The sequence below is a fragment of the Trematomus bernacchii genome, unplaced genomic scaffold (assembly GCF_902827165.1).
Source record: "Trematomus bernacchii unplaced genomic scaffold, fTreBer1.1, whole genome shotgun sequence".
Taxonomy (NCBI): Eukaryota; Metazoa; Chordata; class Actinopteri; order Perciformes; family Nototheniidae; genus Trematomus; species Trematomus bernacchii.
In genome coordinates, this window is record NW_022987739.1 from 7,174,294 (window position 1) to 7,201,060 (window position 26,767).

Sequence of the window (26,767 nt, forward strand, 5' to 3'; positions counted from 1 at the left end):
ACCTCATTCCTGCCCCGAAACCATCTCCTGTGCGCAAGGGACGCACACCAGTCTCGATCAGCACGGAGCAGAGACGCACTGAGTTGGCACAGGATTTATAAAGCGTTAAAACTGTTAACTGTGTGATTTCTTTGGACATATAATGAGAAGCTGAAGAAGGAACTCACTGGAGTTAACTTACTCGACTAAGAAGGAATTTTGTCGTTTCGGTGGACATTTAAACACAATGGATCAGGTATGTGGCCCTTTAATATCAAACATTACGCAAAGTGTGTTTAACTTTGCTTTATGTTATCATAATGATACTATTTGCAATACTATTGTTATAATTTATGTTGTGTTAACAGGTGTAATCTTTCTTCCTGTCATGACAGCATAGTGCTTTGACTGAGTTAGTGTTAGTACAGTATATAGACTAATTGTCTGGCAGCTATTTATTATATAAATACGGGCCTCCTATATGTCGTGTGTGTTTGTTGAAACCCCCATACAGGCAGATCACTATCAGGTCGGAAATACTTGTAGATATGCTAATGAGTAAAATAAAAAGCAATCATTGTTATGTGAAGGGTAAAACATGGCCACGATTTCAATCTTCATCTTAGTCAAGCACCACGCTATCTTTCATAACAAGTGACATCTTTTTTTGTGATAACAAGTAAACATATACTTTCTGTATTTGCCTGAGCGTAGTATTGTACATAAGCTTTACATAGTTTGGTCCTTTCACCAGGAGGACACGCTGGACTTTAAGGCCCTGATGGCCAAGTTTCAGGAGGAGGAGCAACTTCTTCTGAAGCAACCGAAGAGCAGACCTGCCCTCCCAGACAAACCGAAAAGTGTCCCCCCCCCCACGAGTCCCTCTCACTTCCTCCCTGCAGGAGCACGCCCCTCCCTTCTGACCTCCATCAACCAGACCCTCGAGGCGAAAACAGTTAATGCCCCCAAAGTGATCTTCAAAGATGATAAGAAGCAGAGCAAAACGCCTCTCATCTCTAAGGGAAAAGACAAGAGTGAAGGGAAGCTGAAAAAACCCAAAGACAAGACAATGAAAGGAAGCAAAGAGAGGCTTGGAGAGATTTCAGAGGATCTGAAACCGAAGAAAGTGAAGAAGCTCCCGCCGCTCCCTGGAGCACCTAAGGGGAAAACGGCTGAGCTGGTGCCAGCCGCACCCCCACCTACAGGCACAGTGCCAAAGAAGAGGGGCATCCTGGATTTCATGAAGTCAACAAAAAGAAATTCAGCGGAGGTCCCTGAAGATCAGATCTTAGACTCTCCCACCTTAGGCATTACTGGACCAGCGCCACTCATCCCAGTACATTTTGACTATGGTGTTGTAGCACCTGATGTTTCTGCCCTTCTACCAAACATCCCCATCTTACCGGACTCAGCTGCTGTAATGGAAATAACCCCGCCCTCCACTATCCCTGCCTCTCCCGAATTGACCCCCCCTCCTACCTTTGTTCCTGATATCCCAGATCTCCAAGTTCCAACCTTAGAGATTGAAACTCCTCTTGAGATGGAGACTCCTGCAGTGCACATTTCCAGGCCTGCTAGTCAGAATGGAGTCATTCCCAATCCACCCAGCGATTCCCCAACCCCCCCCACCCAGTCTTGCCATCTCTATTCCTTCTCCAGTGGCCCCCACTCCTCCTCCATCACTCCCTGAGCCTGAGATTGCTGCTGAGGCTTGTGTAGAGGCTGTAAATATATCTGCAGTGGAGACGCCTCCTCCTCCTCCTCCTGGAACAGACCCTCCATCCATTCCGTCGTCTCCCAAAGCTGAGCGACCCATCTCGGCCCTCTCTGCCCTCTCCAGGGCGGAGGATATGAGCCCAGCGAGAAAGATGTCTCCGGTTGACCAGAGGATCTTCAATGCGCTGGAGAAGGCACGCAAGAAGATTGGGGTAAACAAAACAACTTTCTCTGTGCCGAAACATAATTGAAACAACATTTGAAACATTGTTCAAGTGATGGAGGGTATGACCAAATGTTCAGCTGATTCATGCTATTTTGTGGTTTCCTAATGTGTACATCTGATTTTAGCCAACCGACGAACCCCACCACATCCTACTCCATCACCCCACCTTCTGAAGAGCGTCCACCAAGTCCCACCATTTCCCTCCTAGATCTACCACCCATTGATTATGAGGGAAAGCTCAACGGCTTGGACCACAGTAAGTCTACACAATTGACTGTAGAGTTGTTTTCCTCTTTGTATTATTTTCTTATGGAGTGTTTCTTTGAGTTTTAAACTGTAAATGAATGACACAGAAGCATATCTAATCATCAGGGAGTACTGTCAACTACATGATATCTTTACTTAGTGTCGTGTCTCAGCTATACAGAAAATCTGGTATGTATAGTATGATTTATGCTTTAGGATACCTTTGGAGAAGTAACTTTCAAAACACACACACACACACACACACACACACACACACACACAGAGAACATTCCTCCATTGTGCCAGTGACAACTGAGCAGCAGGCAGGGCAGAGCACACAGGTATGTCAGCTATGAAGGAGAGGAGGAGCGATGTCAGGAGTCCATCATTGTGACAGAGAGCCGGGTGTTGAGCTGGCAGTGCATAATGAGGTCTGCTGCTGTGTTCACAGTGGCTTCATTAACACAGAGCGTATTCATTGTGCATGTCGCTGCATGTATCAATTAAAAAAATGTCATGCTGTTACCTATTTCCCTAGGTCTGTTGTCACTTATAGTAAAGTAATACACTTGTATATCTATGCTAACTCTCAGTGGAAAAACCTTTTTGAGTCTAAATGATTGCCTTTTTATTGTCAAAACACCTATTTGTAATACAAAGTGATAACATTTTAAGGAAAATGTTTCCATTATAATGACAAGAAATGGTTAAATTAAATACAATTGCACCTTTCTAGGACTAGTGCCATTCTTTGGATTTAAAGAAATATATTTAAAATCAATTATGTTTCTTAAAAGTTACACAGAGATTTTGAAAGTAAGGTCTGCTATGTGTTTTTTCATTAGCTCTGCTCTGGTCTGAGTTCAATGATTTCTGTGAAGTGTTTAACTGGTTTTTTCTCCTAACAAAAACAAAAGTTCTTCCACTTTCTCTCGCCTTCGGGTGTTTCAGCTGAAATATTCCACCCTTTCAATTCATTGTTTTTAAATGATGATCCTGAAATGCAGATACAATTTGAATACAATACTTTGGGAAACCCACAAATCTCTGACAAATGAGTCATACATGGTATATAACATGTCATGTTCTTTGTAGGGCAAGCCTCTCCAGCATTGGAAGGTATCACTGAGGAGGGGTCGGAACCTGTCCCAGAGCTGTTGGTGGTTCCCCCTCCTCCCCCCAAACGGCTCCTCCCAGACCCCGAGTCTCTGGGAGTTGTTCCAGAGAAACCCCACAGACCTCCCTCTGTCAACCTGAGTGAATTCATCCCTCCTCCTCCTCTGGAAGGTAATGGTCAGCATTGTTACCTTTACATTGCGAAATCAAACTCGTACACCACCCCTAACAAGTTGATTATCTTATCTACAGAGATCCCTGCTCCTCCTGAATTCTCTGAGGCTGACCCCACAGACATCCCAGAGTTTGATGATGTGACCTCAGATGCTTATCCTCCAGAGCTGCAGGTGCCAGAGTGGGGGAATGGGGATTACACCGGTCCAGAGACTCCAGATCAACAGAACCTGCCGGAGTCTTACAGTAACGGGGCGACTCCACCTGAAGCTGAGGTGCATGCATCTCCAACGTTTGTAGACGATCATCCAGATAATCGACTATCAGGATTTTCCTTCCCAGTCCTTCAGGAAGCTCCAGGGTAAGACACACGAGTGACCCCGTGCTCTCTGTTTCAAAATACTCGTTTGTCTCTGAGAACTTAGATGTCATCCTTTCTCTTTTCAGGATTCCTGCTGAAGCTGGCAACGATGTGTATGAGGGCACAGAAAATGTCTACGAGGACATCACTACGTCTTCAGGCAAAAATAAAGCAAAGAGTGACGGTGGAAAGAAACGCAAAGGACCCCCAAAGAGTGAGCACTTTTCAGTTATCATATTAGCAATAAGATATTCGGAACACCAGATATAATTGCATCGGTCATATAACTTTGATAAGACATATACATCCCTTTATCAAATAAACATATACTGTACGTTCATATGTTTTGCTAAATGATGCCTGCATGCATGAAGTGTGACATTTAACTAAATCCTCCAATTCTAAAGATGGAGTATTAGCATTCATCCATTCATTTAAATGACAAATACCAACACTATGCCAACATTTCTTAAATAAATACCAAAACAAAGTGTGATTTTATCTTAAAAATAGTCTAGCTCATTGCTTGTTTTCAAAGTTGACTTAAACGATTGTGAACCTCTTTATTTATCACAGATCCATATGCTGAGGCTCAACAAGAAATAGTAAGTAGCTTTTGTGATTATTTGCTTGCCACCGTCTGAAGTCACTTTTAAAATAAAAAAAGACGTGAGATAAGTCATGCTTATCTGTTGGAGATTCAATGCAAGTTAAATAAAGCCTTATCTCCTGTTTACAGAATGTTGAGAAAAGCAAGACGGGCAGGTTCGGCAGGTAAGGCCATATTCTTTTTTGACCCAGTTCATTTTCCATCTCGATTTCCCCCCAGACGATGTTAGAATCCAATCCAATCCATTCCATTTTATTTCTATAGCACATTTAAAAACAACAGAGTGCTGTACATCAACAACTATATAAAAAACATAGCATAAATACATGAAAAACAGACAGGACATGAAACAAATGTAAAACACGAGACAATGAAACCAGATCAGAAGCCACAGACTGAAAAACTCTCCTACTGTACATGACGTAAAAACAATACAAAACACTAGTAAGATAAAAACCCAAATTTAAAAACACAAGTGTCACCTGGTCAGTAAATGCCAGGGAAAAGAAGTGGGTTTTTAAACGAGATTTACAAACAGGCAGAGTTGGAGCAAGTCTAACCTGGAGGGGTAATTCGTTCCATAACTTTGGAGCTGCAACAGCAAAGTCTCCTCGCTGCTTCAACCTCGATTTAGGGACGACCAGAAGGAGTCTGTCAGCAGAACTCAGTGACCGTGTGGGTGTGTATGGTTTTAAAAGATCTGCCAGGTACGGTGGGGCTAAACCGTTTAGGGCCTTGTATGCGAACAGTAACATTTTAAATTGGATTCTAAAACTGAAGCAATAAGAGTTTGATCTGCCTTTGTTTCCCTCATAATCTCCTCTGCCATTTGAATATCCTGCAAGGAGTCCCTTTCAAACACACTGATATAACTCATTCTCTCCTCTGCAGGAGCGAAAAGAAAGCTGCCGCAGAAGGGCCGGATGAGAAAGAGCTGAAGAAGAAGGAGAAGCAGCGACTGGAGAAGGAGAAGAAGGAGCTAAAGGAGAAACAAGAAAAGGAAAAGAAAGAGCAGAAAGAAAAGGAAAAGAAGGAGAATGAGATGAAGAAGAAATTCAAAGTGAGTGCTGTTGTTTTGACGGAGCAGGGAGGTATGGCAGGTGTACGAGCGGCGGGGGAGGGTGGGGTATGTGTCTTGGCATACAAACCTGTCGGGATTCATTCCTCCTGGTGGAAGAGCCGTGCTGAGCACCATGAGCAGGCTCAAATGGAATGTCTAAACATTGTTTCATTGTTTTTTTACCACAGACAATATATAGTCTGTTCTTTATTATGCAATGTACTGTTACCATATTCACAAAATAACTTTCTTCAGGATCCAGTGGGTCCTGCATACGTTCGAAAGCTTTAAAACAAATGGTTCTGACCAGACAAAGAGAAATGGATACATTTTAGTTAGAACTAGCAGTAGGCTACAGAGAGAAACTATCTAACTCATTCTTGAATGTTATGACTCATCTGTCCAGCCTGCAACGGCACTGTTCTGCTTCACTCTTAATGCTTTTACCAAGTTATTTTTGGCTCCAGCAGACATCCTTGTCGAGCAAAATAAAACACCTATAACAAGGTGTATAACAAGGTGTATAACAAGGTGCATAACAAGGTGTATAACAAGGTGTATAACAAGGTGTATAACAAGGTGTGCAGCTGCTCCGCTCCAAACTGTAGCCATAGTTAGCAAGTATGTGGTGAACATAGTGGAGCATTGAGCAGCTAATGGACCAGATATTTGCCTCTGAAAACAAAGTTCAAATAAGAGCAAATATTGAACAAAAAAGCAGTTATTGCAGGTTTAAATTCAAACTGTGTCATTATTTTGGAAACCATCCATTTCACATGGTGGAAGGAAGTTAATGTCATTAAGTATGAAATCCCTTTATTTTTTACTGCAAACACTTTGACTTGTCATAACAGGAAAAGCACAGGTGGAATTGGAAACATTAACTATGGCTCAGTGCACCATTAAAGGTGGGGTAGGTAATTTTGGAGAAACCAGCTCGAATGCGTAGAATTTGAAAATACACAACCGGAGAAAATCTGCCACTTCCTTACAGAGCCCCTCCTCCAACACACACGAACGCGCACATGACCAATGAGGGCACGAGATAAGTTTGTGCACAGATGGAAGGCTGACAGGCAGGTAGGCCATCCAGTTATTTTAGCCGGGCCGGCTAAAATGATTGGTCGTGCTTTTTACAGTACTACGGCTTCCACAGATGACATTTTTTTATGGATTCTTTGTCAAAGCACTTAAGATATTCATTGCTATCGGGATGTTAAGAGCATTCCATGGAATATAACAAAAAGTGTATCTCGAGCCGGTTTCTCAAACTTACCTACCCCACCTTTAAGTAAGTCCCTCTAAGTGGGAAACAGTTCATGTTAATAATAATAATTACACCTGTGCTTTTCCTTCTGGATCATGTCAATATATCTGCTGTGAAAAAGATCCATTAAAAAGTTAGATTTTGTTTACATTCTCTGTAGAAAGTCTCTGTAGTTTGTTTGCATATACACGTATGTGAGGTGTTGTGTTAACCTGCCGCTGTATTTGTTAGATCACAGGACAGGAGGACGCCATCTACGAAGCAAAAGTAACCGTGGCGACCAAGGGACGTAAAAATGATCTGGCCGCCAACAACGGGGACATCATCAGCATCATCAGTACAACCAACTGTCCCAAAGGGAAATGGCTGGCCAGGGACAGCAGCAACAACTGTGAGTTTTTAATTAAAGCCATGTGTTATCATCAGCATTTTGTTCAGCTAAAGGGTAAAAGGAGGAACAGATGGATTCATGGAAAGTCAGAGAATAACATAATAACTTTACAAAAGTGTTCGCACAGAAAACTTGAAATGCTGTAATTGTGGGATTAAATCAATAGATTACACTAGGCAGGCTGGCCCACTACTTGCACATTTTGATATTGGGAATTGATACGATGTCTATACACTACAGACAATAAGAACAAATAAAATGTAGAAAATTAGATTCAATGCTCCGGGGCTATATGCTACATAATTAAAATCAAATGAAAATGATTTAAAACAAACCAAGCACAGCTAATTCTGTCGATTTAGATCACATGTGTCAAACTCAAGGCCCGGGGGCCAAATCAGGCCCTTGGTGGATTTAATTTCGGCCCGCAGGATTATTTTTAATTACTATTAGATCTAGCCCGCCGGTATATTGCACGCACACCTTCACTCAATCCTGAGGATTTCCTCAGCTCAGAGCCTGACCCCAAACATTGATTGATTTATTTTGGCCCACTGTGTATTTGAGTTTGACATCCCTGATTTAGATTGATCAAATGAAAATGCACACACAGAAATGATCAACAAACAAACAATCACATTCCTTGATTGTGTATCACGGCACTAACCCTGTGTGTGTTTGTTACAGACGGATATGTTGCCGTGGATCATGTGGAGCTGGACATCAAGGAGATGCTGGAGCTCGGAAAGAAGGCGGCCATCTCTCGCAGGGGCAACAACAACAACATTGTGGTCTCAGAGGAGGAGGTTACCAGCTCGGGGAGCAGGTAGGAGGGCACACCCCCTCACTCATTCTTCCTCACACTGTTGGAAGATTATTTATAGCTGTATTTCTCTCTTTTTCTCAGGGCCTCAAACCACTATCCATTGTCAGCGGAAAGCTGTAAGTATCTTGCTGTTCTTATTCATGAAAACTGTGTTGAATTTATTCTGCATCAGTCTGATGTTTGTGTTGTGTGCAGTCACAGATGACAGTGAGGAGTGGACCGGTGACGAAGAAGAACCCATCTCCCCTCCTCCTGATACCGCAGATCCACTGACTCCAATGTGAGTCAGGATGGATCTACATTATGCTTTTGATTGATATTACATCTTGAGATAGAGGCCTATCAGCACCATTGACACTGATCTCTGATAAGTCATCGCTGGCTATGCGTTGTTTTCTTATTATCAATGCCTTGTCTTGTCAATCTGTTTCCTCTGCAGGGGCCACAACAGGACACTCTCAATGCCAGATATGGGTAAGACATTTCAAACAGGACTTTCTTCAACACATTGTGTTCCTAGCTTACTGTTTATACTTTACAGTTGGTGATGATGTAAGGCAATGTGTGACTGGTTGTGTTATGTACCACACAGTGTGACACTTGTGTTTCTCATATGGTGTCGACACTTGTTGTATCTCCTATATTGATATAAGTGTGCAGATACAATAGAGAAGCGATACTACAAACATGAGTCTTTATCATGTCATCATGACTTTTTGTCAAGCTACTGGAATCCCACTCCCTTCTGTACTAATCATCATTGAAAGACTCACAGAAGTCTCAGTTGTTAGCATACTTTAAAAGCTGAATTACAACATCAGCAGAGGAGCAGGTTGTTTGAGTTCACAGGAAGATGTTAGTAATTAAAGTGTGTTACAATGACTCCAAGGTTTAGTGTCTTCAGTACCTGTGTGCTTATGATATAATTAATGCAATAGGTATGTGTTGTAAAGTTCTCGCCTGTATTTTATTAGGAAACAGAGATCTAAGCATAAACCACCAACACAGTCAAAGTGACATCAGCGCAGAGGGCACACATGACAAGTGAGTTTACCTGATTCTCTCTTACACATATAAACTTCATTGTATATCGAATAGTATTTGACTGTTTTATTATTCATTTTTTATTAGTGCAAGACATGAAGCACTTCAGAAATTGGCCACATTTTTCCATGCACCAAAACCTGCAGAACCTGCTCCCAGGTAGGCATGAAGCACAAACTGCACATCCGCTGTACACACGCACGCACACACACGCACGCACGCACGCACGCACACACACACACACACACACAACACACACACACACACACACACACACACACACACACACTCACACTCACACTCACACTCACACTCACACTCACACTCACACTCACACTCACACTCACACACACACACACACACACATACACACACACACACACACTCACACTCACACTCACACTCACACTCACACTCACACTCACACTCACACACTCACACTCACACACTCACACTCACACTCACACTCACACACACACACACACACACACAAACTGTGTTTTGATTGTTGCTTTTCCTTATTTTTTACAGCAGCATTGAACCAGAGACATGTAAGTGATGTCTGAACATCCCTGATTCTTAAATATAGAAACGTTATAAAGTAAAATGACCATGTGTTTGTATAATAATGTGCAACATGATCATTTCATTCTATAATGTTTATTGTGAATACATAGTATTGTTTTTTTTAAATAAAAATCAGTTTATCCATCTATACCATTTAAAAAGCATTAGATTTGACTGAATGTGTTTCCATCACAGGTCCTGTGCTAGTGGAGGAGGAAGAAGATTCCTTGTAAGTAGAGTTATAAAACACACACACACACACACATACACACACACACTCGTACACAAAGGACAAAGCTAAGGTTGTGCAACCTGTAGACAGAAAAGTTTCCTTCCTTTTAGCCCTTTGTATTATTCTGCTGAGCATGAAATTCTTTGTTTGTTGTTTTGTTGACAGTCGTTGTCTTGTGTCTGGTAGGATAATGAGTTGATTCCATGTACTGTTATATTCATAGTCAAACTGATTTTACCCTCCTTTTTTCCTGCTGGCACAGTAACCCACATTGCAGCACCTCATACTGAACTGTACGTTTCTGGGTTGTGTTTGGACATGTTGAATAATTTAAAATGTGTTTTTCTTACAGGCCTGAAGTTACTTCATTAGATTTTGATCATCCTGACATGATCATTTTACCTCCTCCTGACATGTATGCTGACCTGACAGTGGAGTAATTCTCATAAACAAGGTAAGAACAAATCGCCTGGACTCTCTCGTCACTACATGACATCACTGTGCACTTCACTTACTGACACGTTGTTTTTCTGTTTGTAACAGCAGGACAAAGAGCAGCCAGGCAGAGGAAAAACAAAATGTGTCCATACTGTTATTCTGCACACTGTGACCCGTGTCAGTCACCCAATACTGTGACAGTATCTTCATCTTCCTGACTGTGACCTCGTTTACCTGGTGACGGCATTTATGGATCAGTATGATGAGATAAGGAGATTTCTCAACAAGCGATACACCGTCTCCTCAAACTTTTTTTTTAAGCTCTCCGTGTGAAAGCAGAGAGGGACCTGGTGGCTCTGTATGATTTTGAAAAATTGGACCAATATGAGCTGCTGATCCCAGGAAAAAGAAGTACAAACATTTATCAAACACACCTCATGCGTTTGAAAATGTTCACACGTCATGTGCAAATAACCCCAAAAAAATGGTGGTGTAAATAAGGGGAAGATGATGGAACATGTAGATTATTCTTAGACCAGTTTAAGAAAACAGTGTGACAGCAGACACAGGCAGTGAGAACAGGCAGATTAGTTTACTTCTCATTTTCATTCATATTCCGAGAAATCACTAGTCTTTCTTCAGTCAGGTTATTCCTCAGGATAATCTAGTTAGTTAGTGTCCAATACACTTGTTACCAGTTTACAGTGTTGGTAGCAAAGGAGTAAATAGAAGTATAGCTTGGAGACATACAAATGAATAAATTACATATCAAATTACATATATAAACTTACATATTACATACATAGTTCTTTTTTTACTTAATACTGGGCTAGTCAGTTCTTCCATGTGTTTTTGTATTATTCTTGTTTTTTTGTACACGAGTATCTTTTCTACTTCTATTTACCCGTTAGTGTTGTTGAATATCATTATGGATTATAGAAGTGCATATGTAACTCGTGTCATAGTATTTAAATGCTGAGCTTTAAATATATTATGTATAATTATCTTTAATGGCACCAATAACCATGGAGGGAAATCTAAAACAAACAGACCAGTTGCTATGTATTGTTTACAGTTGCACATTCTGGAGGGAAGCACAATCCATAAACTTTATTTTCTTTCTTTAATTTTTATGGAGCGGATGTGTAGCAGGTGTCACTTTTATCTCACCGCCTTTCTTCTACGACTTTCCCTGAAGCTGATGAATACCAAGTGTTATAGAAGACAAAGTGGTGTGATGATCACCTGAGGTCATTTTTGTGAGTAAAATGTTGTTTGTCGACATCTAAGGGTGCGTTTTTGTCTGGAAAAAACACTTATATAATCCTCTGTGATGGGTGTGAAATTGACAAAGCATTTAGGACAAAAACATTTTCCTTTTATATGTTGGTTTATTGTTTTTCAATAAATACTGATTCAAGTGCAAATTATAACAGCAATTTCATGCAGTGCGTAACAAGAGAAATCCAAACCCCAATCAGACAGAGACAGGAAGAGAAACTGTGACAAACACAGCCTTATACACTTTCTTTCCCAATAACCAGTGCACGCGCACACACACACGCGCGCGTACGACACACACAGGTGTATTTAAGTTACTTATCATAAAAACCCACCACAGATAAACAGAGAGCACCACCTTGCTGTTGGAGTTCTCCGTCTGTATTTGATTCGGCCCCCTGTGTTTCCCAGCTTTCAACACAGATTAGAGTCTAACTACTAACATGCCACTGGTAGTTGCATACAGTTGTAATGGTACAGTGCTGCATCTGACAGTAAATACTGGTTATATCAGGAAAAATACCCATGACCTCTCCAATGCAGAATCAGATGCATAATGGGCCAGATGTGATCCTGATGTGAACCGAGTCGCTCACTAAACAGAAGTCATTAGACACAGCACTGGAGTGTAATATAGAGGTTTGACATTGATTGTTGTTTAAAAGCTGTGTGCAGTGGCATGTGTCTGGCAGCAGGGAGCACATCGGAGTATATTCAGTGTATGTGGCGGCACAGACAGGAAAGGCAACCCTACACAGGACGTAGAAACAGGATAGTGTAATAAAGGGATTTAGCAGAGGAACAAGAATGTGGCTTTCACTGTTTCAACCAAAAGCCTTCACAATGCTCTCATCAGGCAATTTGACTCCATTTTGAGTTTGATGCAGACAATAATCACTCCAATCAACAAGTAGAGTAACCAACTAGAACCTCGTCTACATAAAATTATTCTAGGTCCAATAAAGTCATAAAACACTGTAACTGGTTGAATAGTCTACAGCGATGTGTGTAAACCTCCAACGTGACCAAAGTTTCTGATATGTTTGCCCGTTAATCTCCTTTTTAACTTGAAAGAAATAAACCCCTGCCTGCTACCCCAAAGCCTGTGAAAATAATGATGGATAAAAAGGTATAACAGGTGTGCAATATATTATATATTGGCCATTTTGGGGTTTTGTTACACCTGTCTTAAGTAGACCTGTCTTACTAACCCCCTACATATTTGACTGAGAACAGTAGAAAGGCAACACCTCTCTATGAAAACAAATACGCTGCTCTAAAACCAAGGAAAGAAACCGAGAGAAAGACAGACAGGAGGATTTATCTGAGCAGCATCAACTTTCACTCAACATGCAGTCTGAAAATATTATGATAAAATATTGTATGACAACAGAGAGACACAACCCTGCTATGGTATGACTCTAAAACGACAATGCAGAACACTTAACAAGTGATGACACCGTGGCATTTATCGAAACATAGGACAAGAAACAACAGGTACAGTAAAGCTTATGTATCCACAACAAGGGTGTGATGCAATAAAACACTAAATCTGCAAATGAGTTTTAAAGTGCAGACGAACAGACAGCTCAACAGTAGGAACACACAGAGGACAGCCCCAACACACAGAGACGTCACATTTTGACACGACTTTCTACCAACTTTAAAGTCACTGCAATGATCCGCCAGACAAAGAACAAGAAAGTCATGTGACACACTCATCTGATCTCCTCTACACACACTGGCTCATGCACACACTCTCCATAAACACATGCACAGAATGACTGTGTTGCATTCTTTAAGGCAGCTGGAAAAAGGTTTCTGTGGCTTGTCCTGCAGCAGATACACACCAGCTCACATGGATTTATCATCTTCCTCCCATCGATTGTCATCATCACCTCATTATCTATTCGTACACACACGGACACAGGGCTAATTAACTTTATTACTTCGAAAATGATTGGTAGCAATTTTGAAAATTGATTGACTTTTGTAGTAATTTATGAAATAAATATTAATATGCATAGAGAAAGACAATTCTAGACCTCACATTAGGCGCTTATTTTTGATGGAATTATTTCTCCTTTTAAAAGGCCTAACGGGAATACTTTGTTTTTAATTGTTATTAATTGTAGCCTAGCACATGGCTTCTTTCTTAGCTCACTGCTTATCTGACTGACTGCCATGTTTTTCAGTTATATTCTGTACATGCATGACTACGCAACATTAACGCATTCATTCACTTAAATGAAGTGTAGAGTGTCTTTTCTTTGGAATATCAGAGGTACGCGTCCTATGCACAGTCCGTTGCTTCACAACAATAGTCAGATTATGGGGTGGTTGTGTAAACTCCTGTGAGATGGTGTGTATCTGTGCTTCGACACTGATCAGTGTTATGCAGAGTATTATCACCCGACTATCCGGCTGTCTCTCCAGGTTCATTAATCTTCTACAATCTATTCAAAATCAGGATAAAACTCTACGTAGATTCTGTGCTTAAATACTATAACAGTGCCTAAATAACAATCTTTCAAAAATAAATATGGATCTGATATCTAAATAATAATCTATTTTATGTTGTATAAAGTCTGTTATTTGGTATACCTTGGCCAACCTTTCCACCCACGTTATACGATTGCATTATAAATATATTTTTTACATGGAGAACAAAAGCAGTTTACAAACCATATAATATAAAATCTGAAATAAGATTTTATATGTTATAACTTTTTAAAACCAGTGTCTTGATCACTATATAAGACAAACATTAAAACTGACCTCTGATCAGTGGCTGGGGCAAACTCAGCAGGATCAGTGTATTTTGGGTTGATGACAGCAGTTAATAACAGATTGAAGGTGTTTGTGGGAGTAGTGACGTTAAACTTGACCTTAGCAGACTGCAACGCGACTGAGATGTGCCCTAATGCCTCTCTCTTTGCCGACCAGTTCACAGACTCCACTCTCCCAGGATCAGTTTTCATTAGCTGTGGCTGGATGTTTAAACTCCAAGACTCTGACCCCATGACTGTGTCAAAACAAGAAAAAAGAAAACTAATTATCTGCCTCTCTGAGAAAGGCTTCCTCTCTATGTCTCCTTGATCTGAGGTGACAGCCATTCACCCTTCCAGTCCAGTACCACTGGAGCTGAGATGGCGAGGAGACAGAAAGAGGAAGTCACTCCGAACCTCTACACTCCCTACATCCCAGATCAGCATTTGGCTTTAAATCCCCACTGACACCCAGGTGGCAGCGAGGTGAGGAGGTCTCAGCGTGCGAGCGTAGTGATCAAACTGGCACACATTTCAAAGAAGTCCATGGTGTGTGATCCCTGGCGTGAGGTGAGCAGGGGGGAGGAGCCGGACAGTGACCCCGGCAGGGAGGAGCTGAGCAGCTGCAGGTCCAGCGCCGGGGTCGCCGAGTCGATGCTCAGTCTGGGTCTGTGCAGCCCGGCCGTGGAGCCCGACCTCTGGGGAGTGGACGACCCTGATTTACCTGCCGCCTCGATGATGTCATCTGGGGGTCACATGATCAGAGAGGAAATGAGGTCAATGTGTTTGTATAGTGATTCTAAAATGATATAGGAAACGTTTTTTGTCTGTTTAATTCAAATGTTTAACGTGCATCCATAATGTAATTACTGGATTAATTATAAATCACAACCAATTACTCTCATGTTAAAATAAATTCAAGTACTCTAAAGAAAAAAATTTGAATTGAATTTGGAATTTAGCCTTTAAAGTGGACCTATTGTGCTATATTGGAAACATATATTGTAGGGCCATACCTATACAAAACATGTCTGTGAAGTTTTTTGCTTAAAATACCAAACAGTTCACCCATTGTAGCCATGCCTCATACAGCTCATACCCCTCTTTTGCAGCCCTGTTAGAGAAACGCGGATTTTGGGTCCTTAGCTTGAAAAAAATAAAAAGAGGAGGCGGAGCTAATGCCTGATCAGAATTCTACCGGAGATAAAGTTAAATTCTGCTGTGATAAAACGCCATCCTGTTCTAAACCACATCAAGGATTATTTCTGAAACAGTATGGAGCTCAAATGCTTTTTCTCTTGCGGGTTTATCACAAGGTGAGTTCCTTTTTTTATTTCCTGCTTTTTAAACACATTTGCTCTACAGTACAGGTTAGCTCTGAGTGTTAGCGAGGCTTGCTAATGTAAACAAAGACGAGATTACGTCCAAAACACGTCAGGCATTGTTTCTGATAGCAACTTTCTGTGGGTCCGCTGCCGATTTGACGTCATATCGGCAGCAAATCTGTATCCGCTCGTTGTACCCCCGTTTTTAAAAGATTTGGGTACGGAGGAAAAGAGAAAGGGTTTTATTTTCTGACGCTGCGTGAGTTCCACGACACACCGGGGACACATATTTATGTATAAAAGACATCAAAAAGTGCATTTTGCATGATAGGTCCCCTTTAAACAAGGAAATTCAATCTTAAAAAGAGAAGATGAGAATAAGGCAGAGGTAGAGGACGGTCACGATCTACTCATGATAATTGGCGGTAAATATTTTTACAATTGTTTATGTGTGTAGAATAGTCTAACATATAGGAACGCACGGCATATATACATGACGAATGAAAAGATGCCTTTTGTGCTTGCGTTTGTAAAAGAGGTGGCTTGCGTAGGCTGCATCGTAAGTGCAATTTGATGCTTAAACAAGTACCAGAAGTGCACCCTGCCATTTAATCTGCATAAACACCACCTCCTCTACCAACTCAGCTAAAGCAGATTTTAGAGCCGTGAAATTAGGGCAGACAAATTGAGTTGCAGTGTAGCAACATTGCGAAAGCATTTGCTATCAGAGAAGAAAAGATTCTTTATGATACAAATGTTCTTTCATTTAGGTATGCATTATTCAAAATTATAGGTGTTGTAAAATCTGTTTTGTCTGTCACTAACCATCGATGCTTTTGAAGTCGAGGAGGTAAGATCTGCTGTCCACCTGGTACAGTTGCAGGCTCATTTTCACCAAGTTTCCTGTCACTGGATTCTTCCTCCGCACCCGCAGGTGATATGGGTTCACCACCTTCAGAACATAAAACAGACCATGTAATTCATACGCCTTTGTAAATACTGTATGTATACGTTAAGTGTAAGACATATCCTCTTACCTTCCAATCAAAGCTGAGGGTTCTCATAGCCCTGTACACTTCAGCCATGATGTCGTAAGGTCTGCTCTGACTCCTGATGCCGAGGTGCCACTTGGCCTTCTTCACTGCTAGGGGTTTGGGCCGGGTGGTGTTGAGAGCATCCAGAGAACAACGAGACTTTGGGCTGTCGGCCAGGAGGGGAGGCATCCTTTCTGGGTGGGCTTTAACCCCGGGGGGCAGCGGCATGCCCTCTTCTATGAAGGAGCCCTGGGGAGGACTGGAGGCCAGGTAGAACTCGCTGGCCTGGGTCATGATGCGACGGTTGTCTATTATCAGGTGATAAGCTACGGACAGATGATCCTGCAGAGACAGGGAGGAAGCACAGTCATTTAAAGACTAAAGAGATCATTCACTGAGACCAAAGGCAGACGTTGATGTTGGCTAAAGTAAATAACTCCCAACTTTATCGTCAAATATCTTATAACACATTGTTTCACTGCCAAGATCATGACACCAAATATATGGCTTCACTACTAAAACAGTCACAGTTTAGTAAACAGAGAAAAGGCCAATTTATTTCTTTAAAAAGTGTGTCGTGTACCTGTGGATCCCCGCTGTAAAGGCTGGACACAAACTCTGTCTCGGTGCATTCAAACTTCTCACACACTTCCCTGACGGCCTCATCATCCAGCACTGACGAATCGTACGAGGGGTCCTCGGGGAACAGGTAGCACGGCAGGTCCTGCTTGAACCACTCGTGTTCCCTAACAGAGAGAGAATAACCGTCAGTTATCAGAAAACCCAACCTAAGGGGTTATGGAAAAGCAAATAATCTCAAAATGTCACAGTATGACATTTAAGCTTTCATGAGCTCAAACTGTTGTTAAACACATCAGGCTGTTTTTGTAATCACACTTCAGATGGGGGACCTTTACCATTATAGGCCTAGCACTAAGATAAGAGAAAATACACTTCTGTTTGATGTTAACTTCAATTTTTCCTCCCACTGCTTTGAGAAATAAAATCTGATGACTTGTTAAAACAATCATCTGAAAATGCTGGGTTCTAGGCAATGTGGTGAAAAAAGCTGAATGACAAATGTTAATCAATCCTCAGCAGAGTGCAGAGACTAAAGCCAATGCAGCTCTTAACAATGATTTAACCTGTGTGACCATGGCAGGAATCAAGAGAAGATAAATGCGGCACACAGAGTGGGGGGAGCACCTTATGTCTTTGATGGTGGCTCTCTTCAGAGGGTCCACCTGCAGCATGAGTGTGAGCAGCGAGGCCACCGGGCGAGTCAGGTACTCTGGCATGTAGAAGACCCCTCCTCTGATCTTCTTGAACAGCGTGGGGACGTGGTCATCATCGAAGGGCAGCGTGCCGCACAGCAGGGCGTACAGGATCACCCCACAGCTCCAGATGTCCACCTCTGGGCCGGCATAGAGCCTGACAGAGCCATGAGAAGACGTGACAGGTAATCAACAAACATTTTATATAGTAATATTAATATAAGATTTTGTTAAGGGTTTTATTTATGCTTTTACGACACCAATGAATTAGTTCGAGTTCTGTTTGTTTGTGATTCTTCTCATTTTTTGTACGTGTTTTGTAAAGTCAGGATTAGATGATGAGTGTAAGTAATGGTCTCTTTCAATCCCATGTGGGTTAGGCTGAATGTTTCTCCTACATCCAGAGTGATTACCTGGCCCGCCAACATCGCTACAGAGGCTATTTATCAGCAGATCTACACACACTGCGCAGGTTATAACAGCATAAGGAGTGAGTTATTACACACACACACACACACACACACACACACACACACACACACACACACACACACACACACACACACACACACACACACACACACACACACACACACACACACACACACACACACACACACACACACACACACACACACACACACACACACACACACACACACACACACACACACACACACACACACACACACACACACACACACACACACACACACACACACACACACACACACACACACACACACACACACACACACACACACACACACACCTTCCTGAGATGACCTCTGGAGCAGCGTAGTTGGGTGAGCCACAGCTCGTCCGTAGGAACTCCCCATCTGACATCATGTTCGACAGACCTGTTGGCCAAACGTGGGATAAATATATTAGATGCATATTAACACCCTTCAGTGTTTACTCTGACAATAACACAGACTAATGAAACAATCCTCTATCATCATATTATTGCTATTGATCCTTTGGTTAAATGAACATGGCCCCCTGACAGGGAGGGCAGAGTTTTACGTTGCGGGCACGGCTGATATCTTTATCCTCATTTACCCGCCAAGACTCTAAGCTCTAAGCACAAAGCTCATCTAATTGGATGAGCCTGTCTCTGCCTGCCAGGGCCTCTGCCAAACGCTAAACACCAGACAGTCTGTGAAGTGCTGACCTTCTCTTTATCTTTTAGCCCGGTTCCTTTAACACTCCCTCTCCCTACTCTCCAGTGTCTGTTGCCCTCAGCCAAAACACTTCCCTTGCTGTAAGCCCCCACGATTCCTTCCCTATCAGATGACACTGGGTCTCAAGGCTTCCTGCCAGACATGATATGAGACCTGGCCGTTGCTAGGGGACCTCTCTGCAGCCCACACACCCTGCTGTGCACACGGGCCTTAGTGTGTTTGTGAACATATTTCTCTCTTTCATGGTCTTATTGCCTCGGGTACAGTCTCTTAACAAATCAGCCAGAAAAATCATGCCATAACCGATGAGAAACTGTGCTCAGTGAGAAATAAATGTTCATTTAATTATGAGGTTAACAGGTGCAAGACGGTGATTTCACACTTTTGTATGAGTGTATAATTAAGTGTATGACTTATATAACTGCAACCAATGTTCTCTTGCCTCTAATCAACTTTCCAATTACTTAGTAATTTCACTCAGCTCTGCCACAACTCTGCCTCTTCGTGTTTCTTTTTTCCCCCATGAAAATATTCTGTTATGCTTTCTCTCTTCTTAAATTCCCTAACAATTCTTCTGCCATACCAATCCTTTTGTCTCTCCTTTTAACTGTAAGTCTTTTCTCTAGGGTTCCTAGGGATCTCCCGATCACCTTTTTTTGCTCCCGATCCGATTCCGATCATTTGATTTTGACAATCTGCCGATACCGATTTTTCCCGATCCGATCTTTATGCAATGCATTAAGAGAAAAAAAAGGTAACAGATAACGGCTGGTCATCCAACGCGATGAATTCAGCTATCTTGGCTGTTCTTTTTTTGGCCAGTGAAACAGTGAAAACACTGTTCTGGGGCAGTTTCTCTTTCCTTTTAAAAGTCTCTGAAAGTGTCGGTTGTTTCAGTGCCGTTACCTGAGTGGCCGCTGTGTACTCCTCGTGTTGTTGTTGGTGTTTGTTTCTCAGGTGGCGTATTAGATTGGTCGTGTTGAACGTAGCTCTGTTCTTTCCACCACGCGGAACCTCCACCTTGCAAACATTGCATCTGGCTGTTACACTGCCTTCGCTTTCAATTTTATAGTACTTCCAAACTCCTGACATTTTCTCTGTCCCGACTCCCGAGTCACCAGCTGAACGTAGCCTCTTGTTAGCTTACTGCTACTATTAGACACTGCGCCCTGCCCACTCTGTTGCCAGATTTGAGAGAAATAAGCAACCAGGTCTATGAAAACAAGCAACACATACATGATGTTGTGTAATTTTAAACCAAAACTAAGGCCTCAGGATGTCTTTAAGACGTGAACATGGTCATTTTTGTTTTGTAACATTCAATAAAATGATAAAAATATTTTATATAATTTAAAAAAAAAAAAAAAAAAATCCCGATCCCTGATTTTTTTTCTCCCGATTCCGATCTTTTGAAAATCACGTGATCGGCTCCGATCCCCGATCACGTGATCGGATCGGGACATCTCTAGTTCCTACCAAAGTCAGCTATCTTGGCGTTCTTGCTGGCATCCAGCAGGACGTTCTCAGGTTTGAGGTCTCTGTGGACCACCATGTGTCTGTGGCAGTAGTCCACAGCTGAGATAATCTGCTGGAAAAGACGCCGAGCTTCTGTGTCCTCCACCTGAAAGACACAATATGAAATCCACATGATCGAACCGTGAGTGTTTTTCTGATTGTTTGGTAAGAACGTTGGATAAGACGTGTTGTTTTGAGCAAATGTATCATGTTCAGGCAGGGCTGCTCATGAGGTTGTTATGGCTCATGGCCCAGGTCCAAATAGGATTATTCTTTTAAAAATAAAGACAGTCCCAAGAAGAGATTGTCTTTACGTAGATGTCTGACGTGTGCTTGTTTATATGTGTGTGTGATTGTGGAATACCATGCTTTACTCTAAGTTTAAATCTCAAAGAAAGTATCAAAGTTAAATGTGAGTAAAGTAAACATTAAAATTCGCATTGACAGAAAAATAAAACTGTTGTCAATCAAGTGTTCATGACTCATAAACTATAAATTATATTACTTGGAAGGTCACACGAATAGTGAAAGGAAAAGTAAACACATTGGGGCATAATATATTTGTAATGGGGCTAGCTGTAATTTAGACAGTATTTAGCTGTCTCTACAGAGTAGGAAAACATTTATAGTTCTAAAAAAAATGCTAATACAACTCATCCTAAATAATTATATCTCTATAGTCAAAAGAAAGTTGCATTTAGCAGTGTCTATGACCCCCAAAGAAACACTGATATAAGTATTACTTGGTTAGAACACCTGCCAAATAAAACAAATCCTGTAAGTGTTGTTAAAAAAAGGTCACATCACCTCAGACACTGCTTTGCAACGCCATTACTGTGTATACAACTCGAGCTGTTACTACAGGACTAAATATTTCTGTAATGCAGTGTCCCCTGGGACCTAGTCGATGAGGATAACTTGAATTTATTGAAGGGAAAACACATTGAGATGTAGCAACTGATTTTGAGGGGGCCCTATAGTAACCTTTACACACATTTTTAAAACACATACAGACAGAAACATTATTAGAAATCAAAATGTAAACTGCAAATACAGACAGCTTGAGCACAACAACTAATAAATGCAATATCTTACCCGTCCATGTTTGCAGATGTAGTCAAACAGCTCACCGCCAGAAACATACTCCATGACCATGAAGAAGTCTGTGGGTGTACTTATCACCTGGTACCTAAAACACAAACATATGCTTGTATTGACATCTGCATACTGTAAGTTAATGAACACTTCTGCCTCTTTAACATCCTATCCCTACATGTAATATAACTATATAAACATGTCAATAGGCTATTATATCATGTCTAGAGAAAATGTATTTGCTTCAAAACATAAAAGGAAGAAATATAGAGAAACAAATGCAGAGAAAGGCGAGGCTACGCTGTGATGTATGACTGCTAAGGGTAGGCATTATTTCATAAAGGTCAGGCTTAATACAATGCAGGCCCAATCTCATGAGTGGTTGCTCTCAGGAGATTCTGTACTTCATCACAATCTGCTTTATTCCTGTTTAGACCAGTGTAGCATAACACAGCCGGCACCTTGGGCGGAAATTCACAAACCAAATCACAATTTCTCTCTTTGTCTGTAATACGTTAGGACACTTATTCTTATTAGTTTCCTTTCATGCTGGTTCCAACAAAAAGGGCCAATATAGCAAACAAAGAGGCGAGTGTCCATGCAAGCTTATGAGCCTAAAATATATGTGTGTTTGTGCCAGTGTTTGTGAATGTAAATGTTTGTGACAGAGTGTTCCACAGCACTCAAGCTCATATATCTGCTCTAGCTTACAGTGGACTAACCCTTACCTAAAAATAACACAGAGATTGTTTGGAGAGAGACAGAGAGACATGGACTGACAAGGAGAAAGAGGTCAGTGAGAATGAAGGAAAGAGAAACAGGGAACACAAGGTCAAAGAAACAAAAACACAAAAGGCCAAGACATCTGGGAGAGGACAAGGATTTAGTCATGAAGAGATAATAGCCAATTCTGGATTTCTGAGCTAACCAGAAGTGTGTGTGCATTGATATGTTATTGGCATTTCTGTGTTCTACCTCCTGGGAGCCCTGTGGGCATGCTCAGTACTGCACAAGCAGCTGTAGTAAACAAACAGGAACATGCTAAACATGCCACAACAGAGAGAACACAACATAGCAAAAGGGCCACATTACACAAGCCCCTTGTTTTCAAATATCTGTTATCTCTCTGTGTCACTGTCAGCACCGAGAGTCTTAAAATCTTTTAGCAGGATGTGTCATCTGTCTGCACTTACAGCTTGATAATGTGTGGGTGTCTGAACAGTTTGAGGTTCTGGATCTCTCTTTTAATCTTCCCGACGACATCGAGGCTGCGGAGCTTCTGTCTGTTTAGGATCTTTACAGCCACTTTATGACCCGTCAACTGATGCTCGCCAACTGAAAACAACAGAATACAGATATGAAGCAGATGCAGCAGGCAGATAAAAAAAAAACACATAGGGACTCACAAGAGAGAGGAAAGATATATGTTAAGGTTTGATTTGGATTATCAAATTATTATGTTTGCAGCACTGAGACTGCTCTTGTAAAGGTCTTCAATGACATCCACTTAAACACAGACAGTGGCAGAACTTCAGTGTTAGTATTATTAGATCTCAGTGCTGCGTTTGATACTGTTGACCACAACATATTGCTAGACCGACTAGAAAACTGGGTGGGACTTTCGGCAACAGTTCTAAATTGGTTTGAGTCCTACTTAAAGGACAGAAAAAACTTTGTTTCTATAGGTAAATACACATCTGAGTTGACAAATATGACATGTGGGGTACCTCAAGGCTCCATCTTGGGGCCTCTTCTCTTTAACATCTACATGCTACCACTGGCTCAGATAATGAAAAACAACAAAATAAGTTACCATAGCTATGCGGATGACACACAAATTTACGTAACAATTTCACCAGGAGATTATGCTCCAATTCAAACACTGAGTAAGTGCATTGAACAAATCAATGACTGGATGTGTCAGAACTTTCTCCAATTAAACAAAGATAAAACTGAGGTAATGGTTTTTGGAGCCAAGGCAGAACGTATAAAAGTTAGCGCTGAGCTTCAGTCTGCAATGTTCAAAACAACAGATAAAGCCAGAAATCTAGGTGTAGTCATGGACTCTGACCTGAGTTTCAACAGTCACATTAAAACAGTTACTAAATCAGCCTACTATCACCTAAAGAACATATCTAGGATTAAAAGACTAATGTCACAGCAGGATTTGGAAAAACTTGTCCATGCTTTTATCTTCAGTAGACTGGACTACTGTAATGGTGTCTTCACAGGTCTCACTAAAAAGTCTATTAGAAAGCTGCAGCTAATTCAGAACGCCGCTGCTCGAGTCCTCACTAACACTAAGAAAGTGAATCACATCACTCCTGTTCTGAAGTCCTTACACTGGCTTCCTGTGTGTCAAAGAATAGATTTCAAAATACTGCTGCTGGTTTATAAAGCTTTGAATGGTTTAGGCCCAAAATACATGTCTGACCTACTGCTAAATTATGAACCATCCAGAACTCTCAGGTCTTCAGGGACTGGTCAGCTTTCTGTCCCCAGAGTCAGAACTAAACATGGAGAAGCAGCATTCAGTTATTATGCTCCAAATATCTGGAACAAACTCCCAGAAACCTGCAGGTCCGCTGCAACTCTTACTACTTTTAAATCCAGGCTGAAGACTTTTCTTTTTGCCGCTGCTTTTAATTGAACTATTCACATCTTAAACTGCACTGTAACTTTTAACTTTTATCCATGTATTTTTTCTTTTAATGTTTATTTTATTATCTTTTCTTTTTAATGACTGATTTTAAATGCCATTTTCATAATGTCTTCCATTTTTGTAAAGCACTTTGAATTGCCTTGTGTTGAAGGGTGCTATATAAATAAACTTGCCTTGCCTTGCCTTGCCTTGTCTGAAGCACCGTGGGCTTCAACATGACAGTATATTACTGTTATTATTACAATTATGCAAACAATGTTTTGCTCTCTTAGCCCTTATCTGCTGGCCAAGTCCTTGTTTAGGGAGTTGGAGCTATCGGCCTGCCTGAGGGTCTGAAGTCTCTGTTTTTTAAGCAGTTTTTTTCATGCATGATGTTGTTTTTATTGGATTGCAGTCTACTGATGGGTTAGTTTTTTCAGCTCAGTTTGTCATTGTTTGTTTTTACATCTTTCTTTCTATCTTGTGTATTTTTTCATTATTTGGATTGAAGGCAGTATTAGGTAGGCTATGCAACTAAAAACGTGTTTTGTAATATGTAAACAGGTTTTAAACTAATGTCAATTTAGATTGGATTTTTGTAATAGTTTTGATGCTTGCTAGATTGCAAAAATATATAATAAGGGGATTATGATGTAGCCAAGACATGAGGAGGGTTGTCCCCAGCTAAACTACTACATCCCTTAACTACGCACCCAAGAAACATGCTGGGTGAGTTAAAGCTCACAAGGTCACGCAAAAACTGAAATAATATCCTGTATAGATAGCCCTCCAGTACTTGAACGTAAGGTCTGTAAAAGGTTGTCTCGACTTAGTGGGCATTAGCAGGCCAACACATGTTTGCAATGGGGTCATATATCGGACAACCTACAGCGTTTATAAACATCTTGTCAGTTAACAACATCATGCTCACACGGTGGGTTTCGGGCAAGCTGTAAACCGTTTTTTGATGCTACACGGGGCAGAAAACCACAACACCAACTTCTTACATTATTATAAGATAATAAAGTGGGTATGACTGTGCATCTTCCTTTAGCTGCTGGCGTACAGGTAATTTCACCTGCCATAGCTGTAAAGAGTAGCCACAGCGGGGGCTTCGTGAAAGAATTTGACTTTCAAGCTGGCGGATTCTCGAAGCACATTACGCTTTAAATCCCTTCTGTCACAGCTGGTAACCCGTCGAGCTACGCTAACTGCTCAGTGACCAGCAAGTTCAACACGGTCCGTTCAGGGGGAAAGCTAGGTGACTACTTCATGTTTACTTCACACACAAACGCACACATTCACAAAAGCACGACTTAACTCTTCACTTTCCCGAAGGTTCCCACTCCGAGCGTGTTGCCGAGGATGTAATGGCCGATTTTTACCCCGCCTTCGTGTTTCTGTTGTTGCCTCTCTGCCATCTTCTCCGTTACCGACGGCTGGGCTCGCTCGGTGCGGAGTGTGGTGCTGCCTGTGGGGTGCGCGGAGGGGCGGGGCACCTCAGTAAGGGGGGGGGGAAGCACAGGAGACTCTGCCCCGTTAAGCACACTGTCCGCTTTTTGGTCAATATTGTAGTTGAAATAGGTAACTGTCTTTCTGGATCCCATATGCTATGGTAAAACACCGTTTGTGAGTCACAACCGGGATTATGACCCCAATAGCCAAACGGCTGTTCGGTGTGCGTTTCGCACGGTGTGGTGTCGAATTTTGCATCCCGGTTAATTTCCTTCCCTGATACATAGACAGTTCACACGACTAATCTGATTCACAACAGGCAGCCCATCATTATTCAAGACACACCCAAACATTTACTGATGTTTTGAGTTGTAAATAATAGGATACGTGTTATATAAATTGTCATGAAAAGATTAAAATCCCAACATTTGCAAACAGTGGCATGAGATGTTTACGGGAGTGCAATGCATGATTGGAATTCTGCTGTTTGTTTTGGTTTTTCATCCAATGTCCATAACCAGAGCAGTGTCAAGTTTCCATCTCTATGGCATATCAATTTGTAATAACAGGGACATAGTTTCATTGTTATTCTTACAAATAAGTGCTTTTTGGTGTAGTTTACGTCCTCCCTGTGATTAGTCCACAGAGTGCAATATGTAAACTTGTTTTTTGTTGTCCCAAGGTGTCTTATGTGTTTAAAAACTAAGACCCCAGTTGTATTTAAAGCGTTAATATGATGCTAATCTTTCATTCATTTTTTACAACAGATTGGGTTTGTGAAGATATCAAGGAAAGTAAAGTTAACCCTCCTATTGCCTTCGTTTCCCCCCCCCCCCCCCCCCCCCCCCCTTACTTTGGTGTTCGCGGTCAAATTTGACCGGTCCTGTTTTAACTGCTATTACATTAACACAAAAACCATTAATCATCACCAAATTTCATTTA

General features: G+C 41.5%; 2 protein-coding genes across 4 annotated transcripts; one reads left to right on the top strand and one right to left on the bottom strand.

Annotated features, from left to right (window-relative positions):
• On the top strand, positions 1 to 11,680 carry LOC117496027 (FYN-binding protein 1). 3 transcript variants are annotated; one of them, XM_034147700.1, is made up of 20 exons: positions 1 to 235; positions 734 to 1,906; positions 2,047 to 2,177; positions 3,263 to 3,454; positions 3,536 to 3,818; positions 3,905 to 4,032; positions 4,395 to 4,423; positions 4,558 to 4,592; positions 5,320 to 5,488; positions 6,987 to 7,146; positions 7,834 to 7,972; positions 8,054 to 8,088; positions 8,168 to 8,252; positions 8,412 to 8,446; positions 8,947 to 9,016; positions 9,104 to 9,175; positions 9,548 to 9,567; positions 9,779 to 9,812; positions 10,168 to 10,269; positions 10,359 to 11,680. In XM_034147700.1, exons 2-19 carry the CDS (start codon positions 1,563 to 1,565, stop codon positions 10,253 to 10,255), a joined length of 2,049 nt encoding a protein of 682 aa, XP_034003591.1. In that variant the 5' UTR covers positions 1 to 235; positions 734 to 1,562; the 3' UTR covers positions 10,256 to 10,269; positions 10,359 to 11,680. The 3 variants fall into 3 exon arrangements, with proteins under 3 accessions (XP_034003591.1, XP_034003592.1, XP_034003593.1); XM_034147701.1 differs by having other exon boundaries at positions 10,362 to 11,680; XM_034147702.1 differs by having other exon boundaries at positions 9,551 to 9,567.
• On the bottom strand, positions 11,625 to 25,861 carry prkaa2 (protein kinase, AMP-activated, alpha 2 catalytic subunit). Its single transcript, XM_034147703.1, has 10 exons — positions 25,692 to 25,861; positions 22,923 to 23,064; positions 21,730 to 21,823; positions 20,596 to 20,740; positions 18,708 to 18,795; positions 17,868 to 18,092; positions 17,245 to 17,407; positions 16,665 to 17,003; positions 16,453 to 16,579; positions 11,625 to 15,047 (listed from the first exon to the last, which is right to left on the bottom strand). The coding sequence occupies exons 1-10, from the start codon at positions 25,789 to 25,791 to the stop codon at positions 14,800 to 14,802; spliced, it is 1,671 nt and encodes a 556-aa protein (XP_034003594.1). The 5' UTR covers positions 25,792 to 25,861; the 3' UTR covers positions 11,625 to 14,799.
• Positions 25,862 to 26,767: the final 906 nt, after the last annotated feature.

Bases quoted from the DNA above. Each gene is read 5' to 3' on its own strand.
- LOC117496027 (XM_034147700.1), top strand. From the start codon at position 1,563: ATGGAGTCATTCCCAATCCACCCAGCGATTCCCCAACCCCCCCCACCC. The intron at 1,907-2,046 runs GGTAAACAAAAC...ATCTGATTTTAG, and splicing joins AAGGCACGCAAGAAGATTGG to CCAACCGACGAACCCCACCA. The intron at 2,178-3,262 runs GTAAGTCTACAC...TGTTCTTTGTAG, and splicing joins GCTCAACGGCTTGGACCACA to GGCAAGCCTCTCCAGCATTG.
- prkaa2 (XM_034147703.1), bottom strand. From the start codon at position 25,791: ATGGCAGAGAGGCAACAACAGAAACACGAAGGCGGGGTAAAAATCGGC. The intron at 20,741-21,729 runs GTAAGATATTGC...TGTGTCTTTCAG, and splicing joins ACATCTGCAAACATGGACGG to GTGGAGGACACAGAAGCTCG. The intron at 16,580-16,664 runs GTAAGAGGATAT...TATGTTCTGAAG, and splicing joins CCCTCAGCTTTGATTGGAAG to GTGGTGAACCCATATCACCT.